The sequence below is a fragment of the Triturus cristatus genome, chromosome 9 (genome assembly GCF_964204655.1).
Source record: "Triturus cristatus chromosome 9, aTriCri1.1, whole genome shotgun sequence".
NCBI lineage: Eukaryota > Metazoa > Chordata > Amphibia > Caudata > Salamandridae > Triturus > Triturus cristatus.
The window spans coordinates 779,746,451-779,773,877 of record NC_140592.1 but is presented as its reverse complement, the minus strand read 5'-3'; the positions used below and the strand labels follow the sequence as shown (position 1 = coordinate 779,773,877).

Below are 27,427 nucleotides of genomic sequence, written 5' to 3'. Positions count from 1 at the left end.
TCTTGGGCAGGGCCCGTCTGTAAAGGGGGTCCATACCCGTACCTAACGGCTAGTTATTGAGACTCCCAGCCAGCAGTAGGGTTTCAGCTTTGATGTTCCAGAGTTTTCCAGATTTTCACGTCTTCTTCTACAAAGTGAGTGTTCAAAGAAGAGACTATACAAAGATTTATTTCACGCACTCTAGAAGGAGGTAAATTCATCTTTTAGTTTATTATATGGGAACTTAAACTCAACTGGAGGGCTGGCCATGCCCTATAATGGGACAGTCTTGCGCAATTTGAAGATACCTCGTTTTTGGAATATTATTAAGATTTTGGACCCAAGTAATTCTCGTCTGAAACTGGTGTTAGAGACAATATTACACTGTCTGAAGTGAAAACCTTATTTGAGATTTTCTCTGAAATTTGAACCCGAACAACTCTTTTCAGAAGTTGGCCCAGGATAATTAATAACTGGATTACCAGCTTTGCTCCAGTGAAGGAACTGGTTCATCCCGAGCTGGAGTTGCGGCTTCATGTTGACATCTTGTTTGATAGGAGCTTCCAGAGATAAGTACAACGTCTTGCTATAGAATGCTCTCAGGTGGAACAAATGTTTGTTTAAAGTACTGAAAGTTCTTTAATTATATATATGAACATTTATGCACTAACTCTGTCTTTCCTTTACAGGGTCTAAGCTCAGTCCTTTCTTCCTATCCAGCCTCATTTCCCTCAACCTTGCTCCACTAAGAACTGCATTCAATCTCATCCGTATGCCTAGAAATCTGAGAATCTGAGGTAGGAGAATTTATATGCCCTTATGCCAAGTACCCTTTGCATCTCATCTGCCAAGTCAGGGTCTAAATGTGTGTTACCGTTTGCAGGTTCTACTTCCTGAAGCTCCTTTCCTAAACACCACCACCTTCATTTAGCTGTGGTTTGCCACTATTCTCGTTTGTGGCTACTGCATCAAGGTAAGGGTGGCGTTGGCTACCATTCTGCTCCTTCGTAAGTAGCCATGTTATCTGACAGATACCCAATCACAAACCACGACACAGCATTATGTATACAGAAACTAACAAATTAAACATTATTTACTTTCAAATGGTAGATCTCCTGGTTGGAGGATATTCTGTTATTACTGATATAGAGTTCAATTAGCGTATATGCTTTCTGCAAACCAGAGAGTGAAGTTATGCTGTTGTTCTCCGCAGAGAGGAAGTGAAGATGAGAAAGACAATCAATAGCTTGCCGATCCAGGCCTGTAAGCTGATTGTTATTAATACTCAAACGCATCAACTTTGTCAGCTTTGAAAGACCTACAGGAAGAAAAAACAAAGACTTGAAACAATGAACTAAAATAGACAAATATATACAACACAAGCAAGAATACATAAAATAGATTTGAGGGTTAAGGAAAATAAAGTATTTTTAAGCTTATGAATAGAGAACATATATAAGGTTTAGAGAGGAGTAAGTTCTAATACTGTGAATTGAATGATAATAATGCAATATTTGCATTTTATTTGCAGATGTTGTATATGAGAACCATATATGTCATCACCAGTGTATTTGTTCTTGCATAAAGTAGAATTAGTAAGAATTGCTATGCCATGAGCTACAGAAAAGGTATGTAAAGACCAACTTTTTATACTTTGTGTAAGTATAAATGATGTACATTTGCAAGGTAGCTGTCCTAATCGGGTCAAAATTAGACTAATGCAACTCACTCTTTGCAGGCATTAACAGATCCCTTACTCACTGGCTTCAATGCATACAAAATTAAGCTGCTAGATTATTTTAGTGTCTCATTTTTCTGGATCATCCCTTCTTCTCCATCAACTACATTTGTTGCTTATTAGCCCCACAACTGGATTTAAGATCCTATGTCTAGTGCACTAAAAGATCTACAATTGGCCCACCCTTTGACTACTTCAGTAACTCCACATACCTACACCCCAACTCATCTTCTTTGTTCTTCAAATTTTCCGTTGCTAAGAGTCCCTCAAATGTGTAGAGCCACGATGGGAGGGCACTCATTCTCCTAGCTACCTTCCAAACCCTTTAACATATTTCCTCTTTTCCTAAGATCTTCCATTTCCCACCTTGCGTTAGAAAGCATCGAAAAACTTTTCAGTTCTAATCCTGTTATAAACTGCACTCTTTTACAGTGCAAAGACATTTAACGGTGGACAAGTGTTTCGCCAAATCCAGCTAGCATAATCTAACATAAAGTGAATTTGAGGACTTGCAGCACCGAATTAAAAAAAACAATCGTACCGAATGCATGATACCAAGGCCCCCTGGTGTGGTGGCCACCGAAATCGAACTAACTGAAAGGCGGCTGTCTTTAACCCCGGATCTAGACATTTATCTGACGGGCCCTGAACCCCCATGTACCTCCCTGGCCCCGGTTATTAACTCTCCCAAGGCCCAGCCTAAGGGCCGTGTAACAGCAGGCGAAGCTTCCAGCATCTACCCGCGCCAAGGGGCTCTTATTCAAGGCCCTGCCAAAAAAGGAAAAGCCAAGCAAGTAGTTAGGTCTGGGGCAAAACAGAAAAAGTATGCAGATGGGTCACCGGACTCTGGAGATCCTGGATAGGGGATCGGCAGGCTGTCCACAAACAGCCATGGACTACCCAGTATAGGTGACAAATCTGATGATGGATCTTCAGGTCCAATTTAGGTCTATTGTAAAGGACAAGCTCAGCTTTTTGCTAGCACGGGTAGACACGCTGGCTGTACTGCTCGAGGCAAGAGTAGGCAGCCTAGCAACAACTACAAGGGGATGAGAGGATGTTAGTTGCCAGGCAGATCTGATGGCCGCTTCCCCTAGAGTAAGACCGGAGCCCACGCCTGCTCAAAAAAAGATTACCACCACCGACACCAATCAGGCCTATTATGAAGCTACAAACAGAGGCAGGGTACAACCCGATACGCCGATTGAGCAAGATAGTATGCACAGTCAGGGGCCCAAGTGCAAGGAGGGGGCTGGTCCCGTACTTAGCATAGAAGCCAGGGAGAGAGGTCAGTCCTGCCCTGTATCAATTTATCTCCCTCTCCATACCCGTATGTTATTACCTTAGCAGGCATACCTGAGCTTAAAAGGGGGCAAAGGGAATCCCACCATGAACTAAGGAATCAGTGCATGTTCTGGTTGGCCAGGCAGAGGCAATTTGCCTATAAAGATACAGGTGAGATACTCCCGACGCGCATGGTTAGCTGGGTGGGCAATGGACCGAAAGACGAGCAATTTAAAAAATCCAATGTTTGTTCAAGTCAGCTTATGCAGGAACCAATATAGGCAGGAAGGGGGTATCAGGTCTCTATCATTGGAATATTTTTACTCCCCAGGTCAAATTCCATTAACCAGAGAGTAAACAAGACTGGAGATGTGGGTGTGGAACCAGAACTGTCAGCCAATTTGTTTGTGGCAGGTGCACCCCATACCTTTATTATTTAGTATACCAACAGCAAACATATATGGGTCCCTAGAGGCAGTTTATTGACTCAGTTCCCTGTGTTGTCAGGAAGAGAAATTCTATCATCAGGGGGAGCCACGGGAGAGGGCTATACCAACTAGGGAGTTCCATCATTTTAGCGCTCTACCTCGGCTGGGGGGTGGTGGAAGGAAGGCATACCCCAAAGTAATGGAGGGAGGGGCTAATAGGGGACAGTCGCCCAAGGTTACAATAAGTACATTTCCAATAAGTCCATCCTATGGGGCAGCGCAGGCCATCGATCCATTCATCTTAGTGGCCCCACATTCCCCACCCTCCGCAGATGGCAAAAATTATGCCAGCATTAGATATAGGGCAAAGAGGGTGAAGAGGGTCAGCGCTTGCCAGCAGGTAGTTGGTCCATCGATGATAGATACCCGGTCCCCAAGCCCAGGCAGACACTTGGATCCATCTAGGATGGGGTATTATCATGGAATGTTGCGGGACTTCGCTCCAAACTGGATAATCCTGACTGGGGGATATTTATAGAGCAATATAATGTTTGCATTTTTCAAGAAACTTGGGCCTGGGAGGATCCGCAACGGCTGGGATATTCGTCATTTTGAGCAGTTGCCATTTTTGGGGGAAAGGGTAGTCCTTCGGGGGGGCTCTGTACTTGGGTTGGTTCGCACTTGGGCTGTACAGCAAAGCAGATAGAGTCATCCTCCAGTGACATTCTATGTATTCTTATTTTTCCATCAAGGGTCAGAAGCGCTTTGGTCAATGTTTACTCTGGGCCGGTAAGCTATAGTCAAGAATCGGCAACCCTTGATCAGTTGACCACCTTTATATCCACCATTCCTAACAATTTTTCAGTGATCATTGGTGGTGAATTCAACTGACAGTTTGAGCCCATGGACAGCCTGAATGGAGGAAACCCCAGTGAAGAGGATCTACACCACGCAATCCCGAAGCCTAATATCCTGCCAACTAGGGCCTGGACTCCACTGGTGCTCCAGATTAGATTCCATACCCTGAAACATTCCTTAAGGGCATGCAGTACCAAATCGGACTCACCGGGGAACCCTACTTTTAACAGAATAGGGCATTCCTCCATCCTAGACTACATTTTGGTAGATACGAGGTTTTGGCATAGGGTGGTTGATTTCGAGATTGTGCCTCGCCACGATAGCGATCATAATGCTCTGATCCTAGAGACGGCAATGCCAACCCCTGAGACTGCCCCCAACCTAAAATCCTCGCCCGATGACAGACTAACACTTACTAACTCAAGGAGGAGAGTCCGATGGACGAATATACATCAATCCCTTGACAAGCTGTCCACTTTATATGAATCCATCATTCCGTTCCTAACGGCAACTAAAACACTCTATTTCTATTAATGGCACATTCATCTCCCTTACACAAGTCGCTGAGACTCACAAAGCACTGATGTCCACACTGGCCAATACCTTTTTCCCAATAAGTAAAATAAGCAAGCATAAAAAGGCCCGACATTCATGGTTTAGTGACAGCTGCTGAATGGCCAAGCTAGCTCTTATTGATGCAATTAAAGTCAAGGATAGACCCTTAATCAGAGAAAAAAGGGGCGCTTTATAAAAGTGCCAATGCCAATAAAAGGTGTGAGCTTGATAAGTGGGGCTCTCTGAGAAGGGCCTTAGCCAACCACGACATGAAGGTCTTCTGGAGTGCAGTAAACACGGACTGCTCTGAAGGAAAACAGCCCATAGAGCCTAATACTGGGGCAGATGTCTGGAAGACATAGTTTGAGACCCTTTATTCAAGGTTGGAGGATGAGGGTGGCATCACAGTTAATAAGGCCCCCGGGATAACTCTCAAAGAGATTACCAGTGCCATAAGTAAAGTAGCCCCGCCTAAAGCCAAGATCCTAAGGGACCTCTTTCGAAGGGAACCTATTCTACAGGGAATGGCGAACCCTGCTACTAGGACTGGTGCAGAAATCCTCCAAGTATATAAAAAGGGCTCACCACTCCTCCCCACAAACTATAGACATCAGCCCAAAAATCTGTGGCAGTCTCTATTTAATTTTCACGGACCTAAAATCCGTATTTGATCTGGAGCTGAGAGAAAAACTGTAGGCAACATTAAGGGATCTGGGGGCCCCAGCTTATCTTTGCCACTTGCTAAAGCGGCTCCATGAAGGCAATTATGCCCAAATTAGGTTGGCAAACACGGAGAACTCACTGCCCCCATACTCATAGACAGAGGTGTTCGACAAGGCTGTGTTCATGCCATCACCCTTTTCTACCTATTCATAAATGGATTTGTAGAGACATTGACTGTGGGGAAGGATATAGATTCACCTAAGCTGGTGAATCGCAAAGTACTGGCAATGATGTTTGCCGACGATACTCTTCTGCTCTCAAAAACAACTATGGGCATACAGAGGATCCTCAACAACTTCAATGCCTTTTGTAAATGCAGGGAGCTAGGGGTCAACATCCAGAAGACCAAATATGTGGCCTTCAATCCAGTTAGTAGTACCCGGCCAAACCCATGTCTGCAAGGCACCCTTCTGGAGAGGGTGTCCATATTTGAGTATCTTGGGATCACCTGTGGTATTTGCCTTATGTATTACTGTATTATTACTGTATAACAGTGGGCTGCTTTTATGTAGAACACTCTTCCACTGTAACTCTAGAATGTAGAGTGCTTGATCCCTGTTGCCAAGTGCTTATGGTCAGTTGGTGTGAGGTGCTCTGTGGATGGGACATTGCCGTATCTCAAGCTTGAATAAAGAAGTTAATATGAAGAACCTCTCTGCCTCCTTCATACCTCTTCACACTGGCAACGAGCGAAGAAGATTGAACCCTACCATGATCAACTAACAAGAAGACAAGAAGAGGTCTCCTACGTAGTGAACAGCAAACATCCTAACACAGCTAAGTTTCTTTGAAATCTACAAGGTACTGGGCCCACTTTATTTTGCCAAGACTTTATATATACCCGAGCTGCTTATTTCCTCCCCAGCTCTTCTTTGTGCTTTGCGGCCTTCATCTTTCATACCTGATGACCTGCTTACTGAAGTTAGTCTCAGCAAGTCTCTTTTGACTCCCTGGCTTCGGCCTTTACCAACTCCCCTTCGCTAAACCAGCGCGGCAAGTACCCAGGGCACCCCTCATACAGCGCGATTTGTATTTACTCCACAGCGCGTATTTCAATTTGAACGCTCTGTTTTCTCTAACAAATGCGTGAGCCATCTTTGAGCATTTTTCAAACTGCGCTGTTACCTGCTCGCGCAGAACGTTCTCTTCATTCCCCTGCGATCACATTCATGCTTCATTCTACAGCATAGCCTGATGCTTTTGCTGTGCGACTTGTGTCGCAAGACGTTGACGCATCCTGACGGAAGTTGGAATTCTGTAACTTGGCAACCGACCGTCATACGGAGCTTCTCTGTCTCCTTGACAACACGCTGACACGCACAGCATAATTCTCGTCCTTATGCTGATACTCACAGCGTTTTGCGTGTCAACTACTTCAAAAGTTACTTTTATGCTTGTTTTTGCCGATACACTCAGCATTCTGGTTCACCCAACTCACTGACACGCACAGCACTTTTCATTTTTCTGCAGTTGCTGTCTTTACGCTGATACGCACAGCATTTTGCATGTCAGCCCTTTTGAATTACAATTCAGCAAGCTACATGAGTCTACAGTATATGTACATTGCTATTTTATTTCTTAAAACGCTGATGCACACAGCTACTCAATTTAAATATACATTATCACGCTGATACGCTCAGCATTTTTATTTACATTTGGTATTATTGAATATTCAGTTTCTTCATGTTTTCATTTATTTACACTGAAGAACAAACCCTGCGTGTTGGCACAACGTTTTTTCTGTGCTAACACGCACAGGCTGAATATTACTCTCAGAAAACTTGAAGTAAAAAATAAATACAACTTTAATTTTTACTGTCACAGCGTGTTGGCACAAGGTGTTTTCTGCACGGACATGCACATCCTGAATCTTACTCTCAGCAAATTTTAAGTCAAGATAAATACTTTCTCTACTAATTCAAATCCTTGTTTGTTTATAGTACTCTTGATGATAAAAAGGTGACTTTCACAATTTTGTTTCACAGACGTTATATACTCTCCAAGTGACCAACTTGTTTCTTGCAAAATGTTACACCTCCTCCGTTCTTTCTTTCTAACCCTGGTGATCCAGTTTTGCGTTGGTCGAAATGGAAAAAAAGTATTCCTTAATTATGCAAGGGTTTGTGGTGTATCTCTTAGTGCAGAGAGAAAATCAGCTTTACTGTTGAACTGTCTAGGCTCCGAAGGACAGGAGGTGTTTGAACACCTTCCTGATTTAAGTAAAAGTGAATTAGATAGTCTTAATGAATTCAAGATTTGCCTAAAGAAACTCGAAAAGCACTATCTTCCATAAGAAAGTACCATTCTTGAGCGGTATCATTTTGGAAAGAGGGTACAGAAGTCCGAAGAATCTGTCGAAGCCTACATTACCTCTTTACGCAAACTGGGTACCACCTGTAAATTTGATGTGTCTCTTGAAGAACACATTTGCGATAAATTTATGCTAGGATGCAATATAGAGAAAATTAAAGATGAACTTTGGCAGAAAGATGACCCGAAACTTGATGAGGTTCTTGCTATAGCTAAGAGAATAGAACGCTCTCTTGATTGCATTGAGGAAATTAAAAAAGAAAATGGGGTCCAAGAAGAGAAGGTTCACTCTGTTACGAAGAACCCTGTAAAGCCTTCTCGGAAGCAACGTGAACCTCTGCACTCCTCTTCTGCCTCTAAACTCAAGGAAAACTTCAAGATGAAGTGTTATCGATGTGACTCGATTAGTCATCTTGCTAATGACAAGTCGTGCCTGCACTTTCTTCAAAGTGTCTCAATTGTGAGAAAATTGGTCACTTAGCCAAAGCTTGTAGAGCTCAAAGGAACAAAAAGGGCAGACGGGTCAAAGAAGTTTCTCCCGAGTATGAAAGTGATTCCGTCTATGATGAACTACACTGTGGTGAAGTCTTATTACAAGGGGGAATGAATAAAGCTAAAGGACCTGTAGATGAAGTACACATGAATGATTGCAACATTAAAATGCTTTTTGACTCAGGTGCAAAAATTTCCCTTATACCCAAAAAGTTATTTGACATGAAACTTCATGGGAAAGTGAGGGTATACAAACCTGATATCAAGCCTCTGGCCTATGGTGGTCAACCCATAAAATTGTTTGGTTATTTCCTAGGGAATATTGAATACAAAGGGAGAATTACTGCTGGGAAAATATATATCTCCTGCAGAGGTGACAGCATTATTAGCTGGTTCCACCAGACTGATCTGGGAGTGTCGTTGTTTCCTGGTTGTGATCCATGCATTGTTCTCAGAGACGTTATTCTGCATCCAGTCCATGTTGTTTCAAGTGAGATGAGTTCAAAAGTTGTTTCGAGTGAAGTTGATTCAAACTGTACTTTACGTAACGAATTTAGAGGGGTCTTCAATGAGAATTTGGGTTGTCTCTCGGGATATACCCACAAAATCATACTTAAGCCTGACGCTGTTCCTGTGACGTGTAAGGTGCGCAGCGTACCTTTGACCATGAGGGAACCCATGCGTCTTGAACTTGAAAAGTTGAAAAAAGAGGGGATCATTGTTGAGACAGAGGCGAGTGAGTGGTTGCTCCGGTTGTTCTTGCACGCAAGGCCTCCGGAGAAGTACATTTGTGTGTGGACCTCCGTGCCCTTAACAGCGCAGTTGTTGCTGAGAAGTACCTGCTTCCAAACATCACGGAAATGCTGGCCCAGTTAAGTGAAGCACGTGTTTTCTCCACTCTTGATCTCAGGGCGGCCTACCATCAGGTTAAAATTGATGAAGAAACCAAGAACCTGACTGCATTCATAACTCCTTTTGGCACCTACAAATTCACTTGTCTTCCCTTCGGCTTGAATTCCGCAGCCTCTGTGTTCCAAAGAGTCATGGAAGATGTGTTGAATGGTGCGGAAGGAGTTAAGATATATCAAGACGACATCCTGGATCATGGCTCGTCTCAACAGGAACATGATGCGAGACTAAGGGCTGTTCTTGAGCGATTTGGTGTGAGAGGTTTGACTTTGCGTGAGAGCAAATGTAGGTTAAATCTCTCGGAAATTGATTACCTGGGTCACTGCCTGACAGGGGGTGGAGTCAGACCTAAGGATCGCCTTGTTAGGACAATTGAGGAACTTCCCGGTCCACAATCTAGGGAAGTACTCGTCACCTTCTTAGGGATGGCGGAGTTTTACAATAAACGTGTTACTCGTTTTGCTTGCCGCACCTTCATGCTGAGATCACTCTTAAAGAAGGGTGTGAAGTTCTCATGGTCTCCTCAGTGTCAGTTGGAATTCAAGGGTGTCAAGAAGGCTCTGAGTTCGGCTGCCTCTCTTCAGAGCTTCGACACTTCTTCAAGCTCAATTCTAGTTACTGATGCCAGTTCAAAAGGCCTGGTTGCCGTACTTAAGCAAGTGAGAGATGGCAAAGAGGTGACTATCATGTTCCTCTCCAGAGCTCTTGTCGGTCCAGAGCTTCAGTACTCCGTGATTGAGAAGGAGGCACTCTGTATCTTTTGGGCCATCAAGAAATTAAAAAAATTCCTCTGGGGTAGCTCTTTTGTTGTTCATTCGAATCACAAACCGTTAAAGGATGTCTTCTGCAAGAAGGATCTTGACACCGTTTCCTCTAGAATATGTAAGGGGCTAATTGCCCTGCAAGCTTTTGATTTTGTCATCAAGAACATTCCTGGGGCAGATAATAGGGTCGCCGACTGTCTCACTCGCTTAGTGCTAAACAGAGTAGGGAACACTTACCTGACCCAGAAGATTCATGGGAGATTGATGATTTCAAAGTGTGTGAAATAGTTGAAGGAGTAGTCTCTGAGGCTGAGTGAAAGGACGCCATGGAGAGAGATGTAGATATGCATGAAGCGTGCAGATTGGCGTCTGAGGGTTGGACAGGCATCAGGACTTTAAGTGAAGGTGTCCGGAAATTCTGGAACATTTGAAATGAACTTTCTGTGACCAGAAATTTGCTCTGGAGGGACACCAGGCTTGTCCCTCCATCACCTGTAAGGGAAAAAAGTGTTCACTTGGCCCATCAGGGACACCAAGGTATTTCCAAAACCAAGGAAAGGGTACGATTACATTTTTGGTGGCCAGACATTGATATTCTTGTTGAGCGAATGATAAGAGACTGCACAGAATGTAATGCCTGCGATAAGGTTTACAAGACTAGAGTACAACCTATGATCATTCGAGAAACACCTTCACAATGTTGGCAACATGTAGCCTTGGATCCAGTCCCTAGTAAAGCTGGACAGTCCTACATTCTTGTCTTAATTGACATGTACTCTAGATGGCCTGAAGTTAAGGTGACACAGAGTATAGAAACTAGGGACATTACCAAATTCTTGGAAGACATTTTCAGCAGGGAAGGGCTTCCAAAATCCCTTCTGACAGACAACGGTGTTCAACTTGTGTCAAGAGAGATGGAGGAATTATTGGCCAGAAAGGGGATTGTACACAAACGTTGTTCTCTCTATCATCCAGAGTGCAACGGAATGGTAGAGAGGTTTAACCCTGTACTGAAGGAGTCAATTCAACTGGCCAAAAATCAAGGTAAGGATTGGAGATCTGTGATACATGAGAGAGTTATGGTCTATCGCTTGACTCCTCACTCCACCACTGAGAAAATCCCTTTTAAATTGTTCTGGGGGCGCATCCCTAACACTTATATGTTCCAGACTTCGATGAGGGGAAAAGGTGCTGATACTGTTGTTCATGAAAATACCCAGTGGCGGGCACTTCAGCATCTCAATTCAGTCAAGAGGAAAATTAATTTTGATGCCAGGCAGGCTGTCTCTCACACGATTGGTACGTGTGGGTGGCCGCGTGAAAGTACGTTTTCCCCAGAAGTCTGCTGGTGTGAAAATTTCCCCTCCTTTTAAGGTGACCAAACTGTTTTGCAATGCTGTGAAGCTTGACGATGGGCACATCTGGAATTTGGGTAGGATTGTTCCCATGCGTTCCAATGCCTCCTCTGTTCAAAGTGACCTACCTGTTCACGCAAGCGTGGAAAATAAACCTCCCAGCGAGATTCTCAATGCGGGGAGGTCAGGTTTCTCATTGCGAGTGGTCGCGTATGCTCGCGACCGCTCGCGATAAGAAACTACCAGTCCACATTGAGAAAGCTGCAGCTCGAGTAAAAATCTACTCGAGCGGCAGAAAATGACAGCTCGCACTCTGCGAGATGCCGTATTCAATGATTGCACAGTGCGGACAAGCATCCGGCACTGTGCAATCATCCCCGAACAGGCTACTACGCAGTTCGCGTAGTGCTACGCGTAGCTTGCGAAGTGCACTTCGTGTTCCTACGCGTAGCGCTACTTCGCGAACTACGCCCAGGGTTAGCCTAGAGCATGTATTGGATGACATTCAACCCATGTAAGCCAGGAAGCTATACCTGCAATTTAGGTACGGGTCCTCCCGATGCGTGCCTTTACAAACAAATGGGCTGTTTCACCCCTTCTGGGCTGTCTGGCCTGTAGCAATGCAGTGGAGTCAGAATACAATGTATTTTTCTTTTGTCCAGGCTATAGGAAGGCCAGCAGGCATCAATGCTTGATCCAGCTATGCAAAAATTTGGGAACCCAGCACTGCGTAGAGGCTTTAAGATTACTGAAATATAACACTCATCTGCCTATTGTATTTTCAGTGTCGTGCTTTTTATTTTCTATGTGGTGTGTACATAGAGCGCGCTTGAATACCAATCCATAGTTTCTAGCTGATAACCTCATAATATCTTAAACTAGATCTGGTTTATTTTAATTTGTTTGTAATATCCATGGTTTTTAGTGTGCTTTTAGTGATTGTAATATGATAGATACTTGTTTTTAGAAATGTTTTATATATGTTTACATCTTCGTTATGGGTGTGCTGGCCCTTGTGTTGGCTACTTTAACCAAGGGCTATGGGGTCTGGGCACGTGCCTACATGGATTGTTTTAATGAAATGTTATTGTATTGCACATGCACTTTTATGGTCAAATCAACCAAAAGAACGTTTTTTTTAATTGTATTGAATAATTTATATATAAATAAACCAATCATCTCAACATAAAACTGAGAAAACATAAACTTTCAAAGGGTTAACTTTATAACAAGGCATTACTGCAAGACTTTTTGAAAGCGTCCACTTTAAAGAAGTTTATATCAAGAAGGTGCCTTTAAATTAAATTCCACTTTCCTATTATTGACGCTCTTTGAGAAAACTCTTAGAAGGACTGCCTCACTTGAACATTTTCTGTATAAATTTGCAGAACTTGTTAAACACATAAGACACTAAGGGCCAGGTGCATCAAAATACTGGTTGCAGAAAGTGGTCACAAATTGTGCACCAACTTTTTACAATCAGTCTTTAATGTTGCTATACCACCTTTGTACTAATAGGTCACATTGCAAAATTACCTGTCACAGGTGGTCACAGAATGGCCTGCGTACTGCATTTTAATTATGCAGGTCGCTATTTGTGACCCTTAAGATTGGCTACAAACACAAGGATAGTTAGTGGCTTGCAAGGAACAGCAGACCACCTTCTCAACTGGGAAAAAAAAAAGTTCACCCTCTTAACCTCTAGAAAAACATTGGTGGGAGCAGCAGAGATCCTTCCAACCACTGACTGCTCCCAACAAGGTCGCCTGAGAGGATTCACAAAATGGAAGGTGACCTTCTTCTTTGGAAATTCATTACCATCTCCTTTGGAGTATTGGTAACTATTCAAGGTTTGCAGTCCATTCCAATAAGGAAAGAATGCCTCTTTCACTCCCTTTCACTCCCTGCCCCTACCGAACTCCAATTCAGTATGCAATTTTGTGATTTGGAAATGTTTTTCTGACTTGCAGAATGGGTTTCAAAATTAACAAAAAGCTATTTTGCAGTCACAAACCCATAGAGTTTGGGATCGCAAAATTGCTTTGTACACAAGGCTGTACTTCATGTAATCTATACATAGTCCATGTTTTTGGTCACTAACAAATAATTACTATCTAATTGAATTCTTCACATTCTAATCATTTAAACATGTCATTTTCATTTCAAGTCCAGTCACATTATCTGAGTAACAAATTCAAACTCCCACATAAGACTCCAACTAGCATTAGGACCATAGTCAGCGGAAAACAAAGAAATGGACTACGAGTGGAAGACAGGGTAATCTGTTGAGGGGTGTGATGAGTTAGGTAGTAAAAACTGTGTTTTTCCAGTTACACCCTAAAGTGGCTGCAGTGTGTAAACACATCTAAGCAAACTTAATGCTTTCGAGATAGATGGCTTACCTTCCAGTTTTGTAATGCAGTTCTCATCTAATGCAAGTTCTTCTAAATTAAGGCAGTTCTCCAGTCCTTCAATTTTGGTTAAAAAGTTATTGCTTAATGATGCCCACCGTAAATTCTCTAATTTTTCTAAATTGGATAGTTTGTAGAGATTCTGTCCATCAAGATTTAATGTTGTAATCTGTAAGTTAAATTTAAGTAGTTATTTGAAACTCTGCAAAACTTATTAAAGCAAAATGTGTGTATTATAACTGTAAATGTAAGGTTACCAGAGGACTCAGTCATATGGGCCTCATATTACACTCTACTTATCTCTTATAAAACCACTGTAATTTACAAATGTATGCCATTGCATCAATTTAAACAAAAATGAACAACCACTTTAACTTCCAGAATGCACTCCATAGTTACACTAAACCCCAGAACTGAAAAATAGCATATTTTATTAAATGAAGCCATCTGGTAACCTTAATCCAGTATGAAAACATCCAAGGTACAGTCAGCTTCCATAATAGAGACCAAAACCATACCATTTGCTTTCTTTCAGACTGAGAGACAGAGATCAGGCTAACATAAAAGACTGTCAGAATTAAGCTATGACATACCATGAAAGAACAAAGGAGTCAAAATATTTCTGAAAATATATGTATGTATCGAAGAAACACTCATTCTGCTTTAAAAATGTTTCATTCTCGCTATGCTAGAAATGCATTTCAACTGTGTAAACACTGTGATTCTGAAATAACCTTGTAATCCAAAACTGAATACATTAGTCTAGCTACGTCCATAGTAGGTGTTCTTGGGTTAACTGTGTAGTATACTAGGGTAATAAACAAGCTGGCAAGTTTAATGGTGTAAAATATAAATGAAACTTCTACTGCTTTAGCTGAATTGCTATTGGTTGTTCAGGGAACAGGAAAAGCCGCTTTACAAAATAAGGCTGCTATTATTTTCTTTTAAAAAATAACCATGGTTATACAGATTTTGAAAGATTGTGTAGTTTTAATTAGTCTGACCATTCCACGTCCATCCATTTGCATTTTAATGCATTGCATGAATTAGTCAAGGGAATGAAGCTAGATGTGAACAAGGGGTTGTGAGATTGGTTATATGGATGGTTGCTGTATGCAATGTGCGCCTAGCTTTATATCATTGTTTCGTCCTAGAGCTATAACTTTGACAGCGTGGGATTTTAGGAAACCAGTTTTATAAATGCGGCTGAACAGTGGCTCCAAATACTCGCTCCAGGCTTCATGGTTGCTTTTGAGAGCTATAACTGAGATCTTATTTGGAACCATCGATGCAGAGGATCTAGACCTCCTGATGTAAGATTTTATTTGTTCCTCCACCGGGACACTATTCCCTTCGTCTGCTTCTTGACCAATCATCAATCTACAAGGAGCTCTTTGGCAGGATTCTTCTAGGTTTGCCTTATAGAGCTCTAGGCGATACTTTTCCCATTCATTTTGAGGGACCGGAGATGCCGTAAGAGATTTTTTAGCTCTGGTTGCTTTTGCTATTAGACGTCAAAACTGTTGTTTATTTTTTTTTAGAGATAACTAACTGCAGAGCAATCCAGTTTTTGCCCATAGTTTCTCTTTTTCTGATGGAATTCATTTTCTTCCTTTTTTTCCCGTAAATTAGAAATCTCTTTTTTCCTGAGAACAGAGAAACTTAGAAATTGCTGTCTGATTAAACGGTTTAAACGTCTTGCAATATCATCTATGGGATTGCATGATTTTCTTGGCGGTTTTAGTTTTAAATCCAGGGCAGCAGAATCCTGAACAGCTTGTACTACCACCAAAAGAGTCTGTTTCAAATTTAAAACTGGGTTATTTTCCTTTTTGGATTGAAGCAGCTGTTGTGTAATGATCAAAACATTCAGCTTATTCTCTGACTGGCGGTGTTCCATATAACTCTGCCCTTCTTCTGAGCTGTGAGGGTATCTCCATTCATTTGTAATAGAGACCAAGAGAAGGGAGATACAGCTCAATTTTTAATATCAGTATTGCACGATTGCTGCTTTGTATAAAGTGTACACTTAAGTGTTGTGATCTCTGAAATAAACTGTAGCTGCAAATGATGTAATCTAGAATGGACTGTCCACTGACTACCGTTCTTGTAAATTGCGCAGGGACATCTCTTTCTATCCTACCATTCAAGATTACTCCATTACTTCCACAGACCAGTGGTAAGATTAATTTCCCTATTTTATTGCCTATTATACACTCTGGAAAGACAGGGTTTGGCAGAGACCAATAATCATCTAAGCAATTTTTGCTAGAAGCTATTACCAGCCTATTGTAAATGTTGGCATTAAGTCTCCCAATAGGAGGATTTGTGTATTGATTTCTGAGTCTAAGGTAGATTCGATTAAATCAAAGATATGACCCAGCATTATATTGTGTTCTGTGCCCGGGGGAACATAGATATTTAAAAGGAGAAGTATTTCTACAGGGGTGGAACTTTCCTTCGGTATTTTCAGCTTAAGGCACTGAAATAACCTATTTAAGTTATTTCAAATTAATGTTGCACATAACTTAATTTTTACTACAATAACTAAATATAAATGTTATGCTTTATGTGGGATTTGTCAAATTTAAATCTTAAGAAAAATATGTTTCATTTAATATATAATTAACTATTTATCTCGAAATGAAGGTAATAATGCTTCAACATTTTTACAATGTGTTCTACATTTTGAATAAAGATTTAAATTAATATACATTAATCGTTAATGTAAAAAAATATTTTTTACTTTAAAAAAATAACAGTTTAATACATTTTTCAACTTTTCCCTATACTTTACCATTGGGGAGGGATCTGTGCTGGATAGCAAATACCTCGGCCTACGTGTGAAAAGTTACAAACAGTAATTTTACACTTGTAAATTAACCTCCACCCCTGAATTCAGGGGGAGGAGACATGTAAATCTACACTTTTGACACAGTACATTACTCAAACCTGTAAGAGTATGTAAACTTACACATGCAGATTAACTAATGTGTAAGTTGACGTTTGTGAACAGCACCCTCGGTTTGTTTGTTCTACCACTCAAGCATTTTAGATATTACACCCTTCTTCAGGAGTCAGAATGTTACAACTGTCCTCAAGCACATGAGAATAATTGATATTGACCTACCTTTAAGCTGTTTAAAGAAGGCTTAAACATTTTGACTCCAAAGATGCCAATATCTAAATGGCAGAGAAAACAGCCATACTTCCGCCTCCACTGAGAAGCAGAAACCTGCACTTCAGGGAGAGTTTGAAATCTTTTAGAAAACAACCTCATTTATGCTTATCCATTTTGAGGAGAAACCATGATAAGATTTGGGAAGACTATGAAGATGATCCTCCACCACAAAGAGCAGCACAGCAAAATCATAGTACAATCCTGTAGCATCAACAAGGACAATGTAATCATGCATACTACCTGTTCAGTTTAACAAGCATACTACCAGCAGATGTGGCCGTAACAATGCATTGGATTATGTTGCCTTCCACTGCCATTAACAAGATATTAACTTACGTAATGAGGTGCATGAACCCGTTTTCCTCCACTGCTCGTTCTCATTAAGTGTGGCTCCTGTCGTCAGGTACTATGCATCAGATTACATAAAAATGCACAATCTATAGAGCAAGTGGTAGCTTGATGATTTAGGGAATGCAGTGGACGCAGTCCAGCAGTGAAACTAAGAGAGATGGTTAAAACTGCTGCTCTATTTTACTTAAGGCTAAGAGCGCAAAAAGCAAGCGAAAACACCTCCTGCATTTTTTTAACAAAGCTCTTGGGGTAAAATAAATTTGCTAATGGTGCCTCCCGTCTTGAACTGGTGAACTTCACCAAGTCATACCCTAGCCGTACCTGGAAGTGACAGAAAATTTGTAATACTTATTTAAAAGACAAATCAAATCACTCCTCCTTAAAAAAACTTTATCTCTGAATATATTCCATTAAACTCTCACAGCAAATATTAACTTCATACATAAAAAATGAATACTGACAATCTTTACAAGCACCTACCTTTGCAAACCAGGTGGTATCAAAATCAGTTAATATGTCAAGCTTGTTTTTGCTAATTTTCGTAAGAATTTGAGCGGCTGGTAGTAATGTAAGACAGCGTGGCCTGGCTTGATCAGTTCTGGAATGGAGTAACAATAACCCCTAGCAAAAATGTAAAATATAACAATAAATAAAACATTGTCTCATGATTGATTTGCAATGTTAATAAAATCAGTCCAGTAGTATATCAATGTAGCTGTCCACTGGCATTCACAAAGAAAGGAAGTTACAAATACCATTTAACCGTATACTGCAAAACCTCCAGATAGCTTTTGTGCACAAATGTATCTTGCTAGAAATTCATATTTTGAATACCCACTTGCAGATGAAAAAATTAGATTCACCCGCTATATAAAAACAAAATAGAGCAAATGATTTAAAACAGTAAATGTAAACCAATTCTGATGTCAGGGTTGTCTTGCATAAAGCTTCCACAAAACATTTTAACATCATTGTTGTGCCGCTGCTAAAACAATTTAGGTTGCGTGTGGAGCATAGTTTCCATCAGCTCTCAGAATCACAGTTCAGTAATTTAATTACGAAAGTAGTGCAACAATTCTGAACTCATCAACTGCTCAAAATCATTTGTTTTAATTCATTTGATGTATTTATCAGGTAAGGCAGCTAATTCTAAAAACGTTTGGGGTCCGTTGCACTATCCGCTATTCAAAAACAATAGAAGCTGCGGAGGGACTATAAGGTACCAGGAGCGCTCTACACTCAAAAAGCCAATACCACAAACAGGCCCTTGGTACCGGTCACACCAACCTACACAACACACTTACCTCAAGCCAACATCATATAGATGGCCCAGTCATGCTCCAGCAACACCTCGGTCTCAGACCATATGTCACGTTGTGATTCTTTCTATGAATGGTGCCTAGGGACTTTCTAACTCATTCAGAGTAATACACATACATTTTCAAAACATGTTTAACAAATTATAGAAAGTGCCCCACTAAGAAACCACCATAAGCCAGTTGGCTATTGCTCACCAATTGGCTTGCTGTATCATCATCAGCATTTTCCTATACTGAAAGGAGGACTAAGCACCATGTATGTCACTAATGGTGTTCAATGTGTACATCTACTGATTAACGTCACAAGAGAACATCAATCTCCTGTAGGTCCTCTAAGAAGACAACCTTCCAAAATAAGTGATAGTAAGCTATCATGTGTATAAGCTTAGTAGGGGATCCAGTTAATTTGATGTTCACTCTCTAAGGCAGAGATGGTCTCTTCATTGAAGAGAAAACTTACTTAAGGCCTTCATGAAATCTTCAATCATGCAAAATGTGAAGCATCTGGTGTAGCACCAACATGTTACATGTGAGTATCAAGGACCCCCTGTGGAATAATCTGATTCCTGGGACAGGGTATAAACACAATGGAAAATATAGTTCCCAGGCAAACGTATACGACTAATAGTTCGAATTGATAAAGCACAGAAATGGAAAAACAAACAAATAATGCAGTTCACAATTTTAATTAAAAAAAGACATATAAAATCACATGTAGTGAAATAACAATATACAATAAAATTGGAATTTTCAATAATACAATTCAATGATATAGATTACACATAGTGGCAAAACATAAAAAATCTTCACGACGCGCGTTTCGGCACAGAGTGCCTTCGTCAGGAGTAGCCACAACAAATTTATGTAGTTAACAGGAGGTAGATCAGTGACATATGTATGTAGGGGAAATATCGACCAGAAATATTATTTCTTCCTTTCCTTTATTTGGTTCCCTTCTTCTATTAGGTGATTCCTGGTAAGGAAAGGGGTATTTTTATTCGTTTTCAACCCAATAGGTTGGGAAATTGATGTTCATATGTCAGACCGTAATTTGTCTTGCAGAAATATATTTAATGGGAGAGATAAAATCTGTGACTCTTAATCTGCTAATAGTGTCAGATGGTATTCTGACAACTACTCGGATGCGGCGGAACGTGTAGATAGTGGGTTTACGAGTGAGATGATGGCCTACCATCAATGTTTTTTTGCACAAAAGAGGATTTTGTTTCTTTAGGGGTAAATCTGGAATGTACTATCAGATCTTTAATGTTTTTATTTGGACGATGAGCGAATACTGGTTTGTTGATCTTTTTCTGATCTGGGTTACAGTTCAAGAGGTGCCAGTTGGAGTTGATAATCTGTTTAACTTGTTGGTTCAGGGTGGAATGTTTGGTGATGCATACTAGTTTTTGATTTGCATTAGTTTTATTTTTGTTGAAAAGGTGATCCCTGTCGAAAAAACGGGCTCTTTTGTATGATTCTCTTATAAGACGATGTGGGTAACCTCTTGCTAGAAATTTATTTTTCATAACGGTTGCTTGAATATCAAAATCTGAAAGATTTGTGCAGTTACGCCTCACTCTCAGAAATTGAGAAAACTGAATACTTTGTTTCTGGCTTCGTGGGTGATTGCTCTCAAAATGCAGCAGGGTGTTTCTTGCTGTTGGTTTCACAAAAAGGTCGACTTCTAATTTTCCTGTATTATGTCTAATCCAGATGTCTAGAAATTCTACTTTGTCTGAGCTTATATTGGCAGTGAATTTGAGGTTAACATCTGTTACGTTCAACCAGGACAGAAATTCTCTGAGAGTCTGTTCTCCATTGGTCCAGACAAAAAAGATGTCATCAATGTATCTGGACCAATGGGAAACAGACTCAAAGAATGGTGCTACTTCGTTATAGATATGTTTCTCTTCATAGTGGGCCATATAGATGTTTGCTATAGATGGCGCTACAGAAGCACCCATGCTTACTCCCTTAGTTTGACGATAGCATTGTTGCCCAAATTCAAAGATGTTTTCAGTGAGGATTAGATGTAGTCCTGTTAGAATGAACGATTTGGAGCAAGGAATGTTAAATTTATCTATGAACCAGTCTACTGCTTCTAGAGCTTCTTTCTGAGGTATGTTGCTATAAAGAGACTCTATATCTAGAGTTACCAATAGATCTGTGTCTGGGTTGAATCTGATATTTTCTACTTGTTGTATCATTTCTCCTGTATCTTTAATATAGGATTCAGTGAGTGGAATAAATGGTCTTAGTATTTTGTCTATATATTTAGATACAGGTTCTGTGGGGGTACCTATGGTGGAAACTATAGGGCGGTAGGGGGGGTCTTCTGTGTTTTTGTGTATTTTGGGAACTCCATATATGCAAGAGGTTTTGAGTTTTGATGTGTTCAGATAATCATATTCTTTTCTAGTGATACTGCCTGAATCTAATGCCTGATTCGTTATATACCGAATTTTATGTATTATATTGTGTGTGGGATTGGATTTTAGTTTGGAATAAAAAGTCTCATCATTAAGCATACTGAGCATGTTGCACTTCTTCCCCTTGATCTATTCTAGCTGTAGAACTGGTAGGTATTTGTATTTCAACTCCTGATTTATTAGCAGTAGTAAGTAAAAGTCTTTGTTCTTCTGTTGTTTGGGGGTGTACGCAACCACTTTTGTTTTAGTATGGATTGAACCTCCTGATACAACCTAGAACATAAAGAATTGACAATCATGGGAATGTTGGATGGAAAACTGAAAACCTCATTTTGTTTATACTCCATATATTTCTCATCCATCTGTGTTTTGCTACATTCTCACATAGCTGGGAATATTTGGAGGTGATATCTCTCTCAGGGGTTCTGGAAGGTGGGTGAAGGATTTATTCAGTTGAAGTGAGTTTTCCTGTGGCAGTGAAAGGCTGATGCTTTCCTCAGGTGGAAGAAATATGGCTTCTGGGGTTGAGCCTGTGATTGATGCTGCTGTTGCACCTATCTTTGCCACTGAGGTCTATTAACCTGCTACCTCTGTCCAATAATATAGTCTCTGAGGTGGACTATTTGAAAAATATTTTCTCATTTGCAAGCCCAACAATTTTAGGGTCTCTGGTTTGGTCTTCATTATTTGATTTTCATCAGTGGTAGGAGTATCAAAAAGAGACAATACAGAAAAAGAGAGATCAGATATGTTATGTTAAGCCTCTGGGTAAAAAAGGTAAATTGAATCCAGAAAATAGGTTTCACATCCAAGCAAATAAAACTTGGCTGTATCCTAGCTGTCCTTGTAAGCTGGATGGGAGTAATCATCCATTCTTTTAATGTCTCATTAATATCCTTTTTTCTCTGGGTGGATGTTCACTAAACTGATCCAGTGAATCTGAAATGGGTGTGACATTATCAGATCAGGGAAGTGACAGAAATATGACACACCATTATCCATTTGTCTACTCTTCTTCCCCCGTGGCTTCATGGACATTGAATCTGTGCTATTTTCTATTTGGCCAGTTGCACCAGTATGGTGTTAGAGGGAGGGTTCTCCATTAAATAGAAAGGCTATAAATCATGAGTCTTATAATATCACATCATCTTAGTGGGGTGTTTGGACAAGGAACTTAGAAGGTAGACCATAGTGTTAGCAAATGCCCTTGAAACAATCGGGGTACAGGTTGTGCTCATGGTTTTGGTTGGAGGGATTTAAAGATCAACAATGTCTACAATGACAAAGGAATGGCATTGATGTTTGGTTCCTTTGCAGCCCTTTTTCTATACCACATGAAAGCAAATTATACTAATAAATGGTGATAGTTAGGAAGTAATAGATTTCAGGAACTGTGAGGAATACAACCTGAGAAGGAATTTTTAGCTGTTGTTCTGTGTCTCTCTCCAGGGTGCTGATTGTAAAGTGTTATCTCCCTAAAATAACCTTCTATTGGATGTGTCTCTCGAGAAGTTGTTCTCCAGGACACTCCTTCCAATGACAATTTCCAATAAATCACACATAACTAGAATGCTCTTCCTTGGGGTATAATTCCTTGAAACCTACCTCTATAGTGCTCAATTCTCTTGTACACTCTTCCTTAGAGCGTTCCTCACTCAGGCTTCCCTCTATTGACCATTATGTTGTTATTCATAGGTGTTATTTCACCTCTTCCTTCGTGGTTTTTGAGGTAGAGGGACAGGTATACATTATGGTGCTTAAGGTGTGCCAGGCACTAGTAGGGAGGCTGCAGGTTCCCCAAGTCATGGTTTTTGCTACTATGTGGGGTTCTGATTCTTCCTTCATTGCTGAAGAGCCATGAGGTCATCATGCAAGGGTTCTTCCATTTATATAGATAATATAATGGCATGTATCTTCTTATCGGATGGTATGCATTTGCTTAAGGTGATTCCACACGTACATTTGAGGTCAACGGCCCGATCATTAATGTGGTCCTTGAAGTCAAGATCTTAGCAGCAAAGGTTGCCACGATGTGCAACGATGTCAACCATGATTACGAATGGTAATGTAAGTCTTTGTCTGGAAAACCCACAATGTGTCAGATCAAATCCCCCCACAATGCTTAGGTGGGTGTATCATTTCAGCAGTAATGCAAAAATAGAATGTCTCCGTATAATTTAAGGCAGTAGAATGGAGATCACACAAACATTATGTTCATCCTTCCAAGACTTCTTCCCATCACAGAAAGGGGGCCCTATTAAGGGGATCTTATCAAATTGATCAACAAAAATCCTGTCAGTAATCAATTGCATACATAACCAAAATGAATTAAAGGTCAAATGGAGAACTGATGAACAACAACACAAGAAAAAACAAAACACAACAAGGAAAAATAAGTTACTTGCAGAAATGAATGTATTTTTTGCATATTTTACCACAAGTACATGAGGATATCTATGCACAATAGATTAAAGGTTGCTCCAAAAAGTGGAAACAAAGTGAAACAAGTGCTCGCGTGGAGTGAACATGTGGGAGATAAAAGCGACTGTACATGTAAAATTCAATAAAATATGCAATACAGTACTACAGCAGCTTGCAAGATGACTGCCCAGCACAAAATGAAAGAATCCTCTTCCAGGGGAGCTCTAGAAGTTTCTTAGAAGTCCAAAGGAGCTTATTGCTTTGGTGCAGACAATGAATATTGTTGACATTTCGACCCAGATATTAGTGGCAGTTTGAAACCATCTCATGGGGTCTTCATCAGGGAGGGACAACTAGTTGGTTAAGGACAGGGTGAGTGTACATAAAATATGGTTGGTGCTGTTCTCTAAGCAGTGTGGGTTTCATGTACGAACTCAATTGAGTCACATGAAAATGGGCCTTCCATGGGGTTCCTATGGAGGGTGAAAAAACGGCAAGCCTGCTCGTCTCTAATTGGGTTCTCAATGAAAATGGATGAACCAATCACACTGCTTAGAGAAAACACATCAACCATAGTTTTGTTGTTGTTTCTTGATTCTTTCTTTTGTTTTCTTCTCTGGTTGTATGTGCGCGACTGGTGAGACTGCTCCAAGTGGCTGGATGCCGGAGCTCCAACTGAGCATATGGCGTGAAGTGACATGGTACATTTGGCTGCACATACATACATTTCGATGGCTGACCGGGTCAGATTGATCATCTGGAATGTTCGTAGGCTGGCCACACCCTCCAAACGTTATAATGTTCAGGCATATGTAAAACGGAGGGGGCACAGGTTGCATTTCTCTAGGAGAAGCATTGTCAGCGGGCAATCCTGCTCACTAACCTTATAAGCCGGATACAGCAGGGGCGATCCACGATGCTAGAGTCCTCTCTCCCCGAGAACAGTATCACCCTAGAGGATGGAGAACCCCCTCTACAAGCAACACCACCCCCGGGGAAAAGGGATAACAGGGAAGGGCAGAGGCGACTAAACAGGACTGGTACTCCACTCCTGTTGAGAGAGAAGGAACAGTCATGAGCTACAGGAACCCCGACCCACCCAGCAAGGCAAGATAACTGTACATAAAGGGTGATCTCCTCCTCACACTCACTCAGGCAGTTCCCTGTGTCGCACAGGCAGTCGCTTTCAGACCAGGGTACTCACGCCTCCAGGAGAGGAAGAGCGGACGCTCTCCGAGCCTTTCAGTCGGCTCCAAGCGCAGGAACAGCACACGCAGGTGTCTTCAGAGTCGCACCGGAGCTCTCCGAGCCTTTCAGTCGGCTCCAAGCGGGGGTGCGGGCAGGGCACGTCTCGAAGCGGAGAAACTCTAGTCCGGTCTCCAAACGCTTCGAGAAGTGCCACTCAAAAGGAATAAGCAAGCGGAAGGTGCGGGGTGAGCTCATGCGAGCCCGTAGGTCTGTCGGAACGGAATACGCGAAGGTGAACCGGGAAGTGGCTCACACAGCTAGAAACTCTCGGGAAGCAGTCCAGCGAGGTCAATTACCTCGAGATACGCCAGAAGGGACTTGATTGACAAGCCCTGTTTCTTCCGTGTGCGCGGCTTTTGTACCGCCTCAGGAAGTGCGTTCGCGCGCTCGCTGGGGGTGATGGGTATTGTAGTCTTAACCCTACCGCCTTCCCAGCGACGCGCGGCGTGTCCCAGTGCGCCGATATTCATCGTAGCCGTAAAGCCTGACAGAACCCCCCGACTAGGGCCGGCGTCTCGACGGGCCCCTGGGTTTTGTAGGATGAGCCGCGTGGAAGCGGCGCAGCAGTGCAGGGCAATGTAAATTGGACAGAGGTTCCCAGGACCTCTCCTCGGGACCATACCCCTTCCAATCGATTAAGTAGTGTAGCCTGCCCCTGATGTATCTAGAATCTAGTACCCCTTTGACTTCGTATTACTCCTCGTTATCTACAAGTAGTGGCGGAGGTTTTGGGGGGAGTCTAGTGAGAGGGAGACATGGTCGGAGCAGAGAGACGTGGAACACTGGATGAATGCGCCACGTGGAAGGGAGTGTCAATTTCATAGCTACAGAGTTCACCACTTTGATAATGGGGTATGGGCCCATGTATTTTGGTTTCAGGCGCGTGTTCCCCTTTATGCGTAGATGTCGTGTGTCTAACCACACCTTGTCTCCTACTTTGTAGTCCGGCTCAGGGGTTCTTCTTTTGTCCGCGTAGCGTTTGTCTCTTTCTTGGGCTGTTTCCAGTTGTTTCTTGGCTGTCTGTAACACCCTTTTCAGGTGCGAGTGATGTTCTTGGATAGAAGGGTGTTTGGTTTGTGCAGGCCATTCAAAGGGCAGCATGTTTGGATGGTATCCAGTTAAACAGAAGAAGGGGGAGCATCCCAGCGATGAGTGTTCAGCATTATTGTAGGCAAACTCCGCCATCCATAGTAGTGTACTCCATTCTTCTTCGTAGAGCAACGTAAAACATCTGAGGTACTGCTCCAATGTCTGGTTCAGTCTTTTGGTCTTGCCATCTGTTTGGGGGTGGTAGCTGGTGGAGAGACGGGCGTCCACCTTCATGACTTGACACAAGGCCTTCCAAAATCTCGACGTGAACTGTGTGCCTCTATCTGTAATGAGAACCGCTGGGATTCCATGACTCCGTACGATATGTTGTAAAAAGTGCTGGGCTAGGCCTGCGGCTGAAGGGAGTTTCTCCATGGCAATAAAATGGCCCATCTTCGTCAAATGATCGATGACGACCAGGATGGTAGTCATTCCTCTACTAGAGGGCATATCCACTATAAAATCCATAGACAGAGTGTGCCACGGAGCTGGAGGGATTGGAATAGGATGGAGCAACCCACTTGGTCGTTTGTGCTGAGACTTCCCTTGCGTGCATATAGCACATCCCGCGATGTAGGCCGCTGTATCTGGGTTTAACGTAGGCCACCAGAAATGGCGCTTCATGGCTAGTGTGGTTTTAAGTACTCCCTGGTATCCACCCAAGGTGGAATCGTGAACCCATCTTAAGGCTTGTTGTTGTAGGGAAGGGGTCGGCAGATACAAGCGTTGATCCTGAAATAATAGACGTTGCCTAGAGGACCTGTGTAGTGGGTCTTTGGCTACCCAAACTACTTCTTCGGTCGCGGAGGTTTGGCGTCGTACTTCTTCTATGAAGTCGGGTGTAGTTGCGGCTGCCGTCAATTCATCAGGGAATGATGCGGCTTCTAGAATCAAGGGAGTGTCGGAGACGGGTACAGGGCTCGTACTGATGGGTGGTTGGGGCCGGGACAGAGCATCGGCCTTTCCATTTTGTGGGCCCGGACGATATTTGATTACGAAGTCGTAATCAGAGAAAAACAACGACCAACGTAGTTGTCTCGGGGTCAGAGCTCTGGCGGTTTTGAGGAATAAGAGATTCCGATGATCCGTATAGATTTCTACGGTGTGTCTGGCGCCGAGTAAATGATGTCGCCACTCTTCGCACCCTCTTTTTATCGCTAGGAGCTCCTTATCCATAATGCTGTAGTTTATTTCACAAGGGGCCAATTTCTTGTAAAAGAAGGCAACGGGATGCAATTGTCCCGTGTCCGGGTGTCTCTGTGATAGTATTCCCCCTATTGCATATTGGGAGGCGTCGGTTTCAACCACGAAAGGACGTGTGGCGTCAGGATGGTGAAGCACGGGGGCTGTCATGAAGCAGTTCTTCAAGGTCTGAAAGGCCGTTTCCGCCGCGGCCGTCCACTCGAAGGAGGCCCCTTTCCTCAGGAGAAGTGTCAACGGTTGTATGATACCGGAAAAGTTCTTTATAAATCGGCAATAGAAATTCACGAAGCCCAAGAAGCTTTGTAGGGATTTCACGGTGGTGGGCGATTCCCACTGGGTGATAGCCTGCGTTTTCTTCTCGTCCATGACCAAGCCTT

The 27,427-nt window shown here is 42.1% G+C and overlaps 1 protein-coding gene across 1 annotated transcript in view; it reads right to left on the bottom strand.

Moving 5' to 3' along the window:
• Positions 1–27,427, bottom strand: part of LRRC9 (leucine rich repeat containing 9) — a 597,819-nt gene that overhangs the window by 233,572 nt on the left and 336,820 nt on the right. The window contains exons 20-22 of the mRNA XM_085626156.1: positions 17,819–17,959; positions 13,798–13,975; positions 1,077–1,297 (exon numbers count right to left, since the gene is read on the bottom strand). Coding sequence (XP_085482282.1) covers positions 1,077–1,297; positions 13,798–13,975; positions 17,819–17,959 — 540 coding nt within the window. The remainder of the gene's footprint in view (positions 1–1,076; positions 1,298–13,797; positions 13,976–17,818; positions 17,960–27,427) is intronic.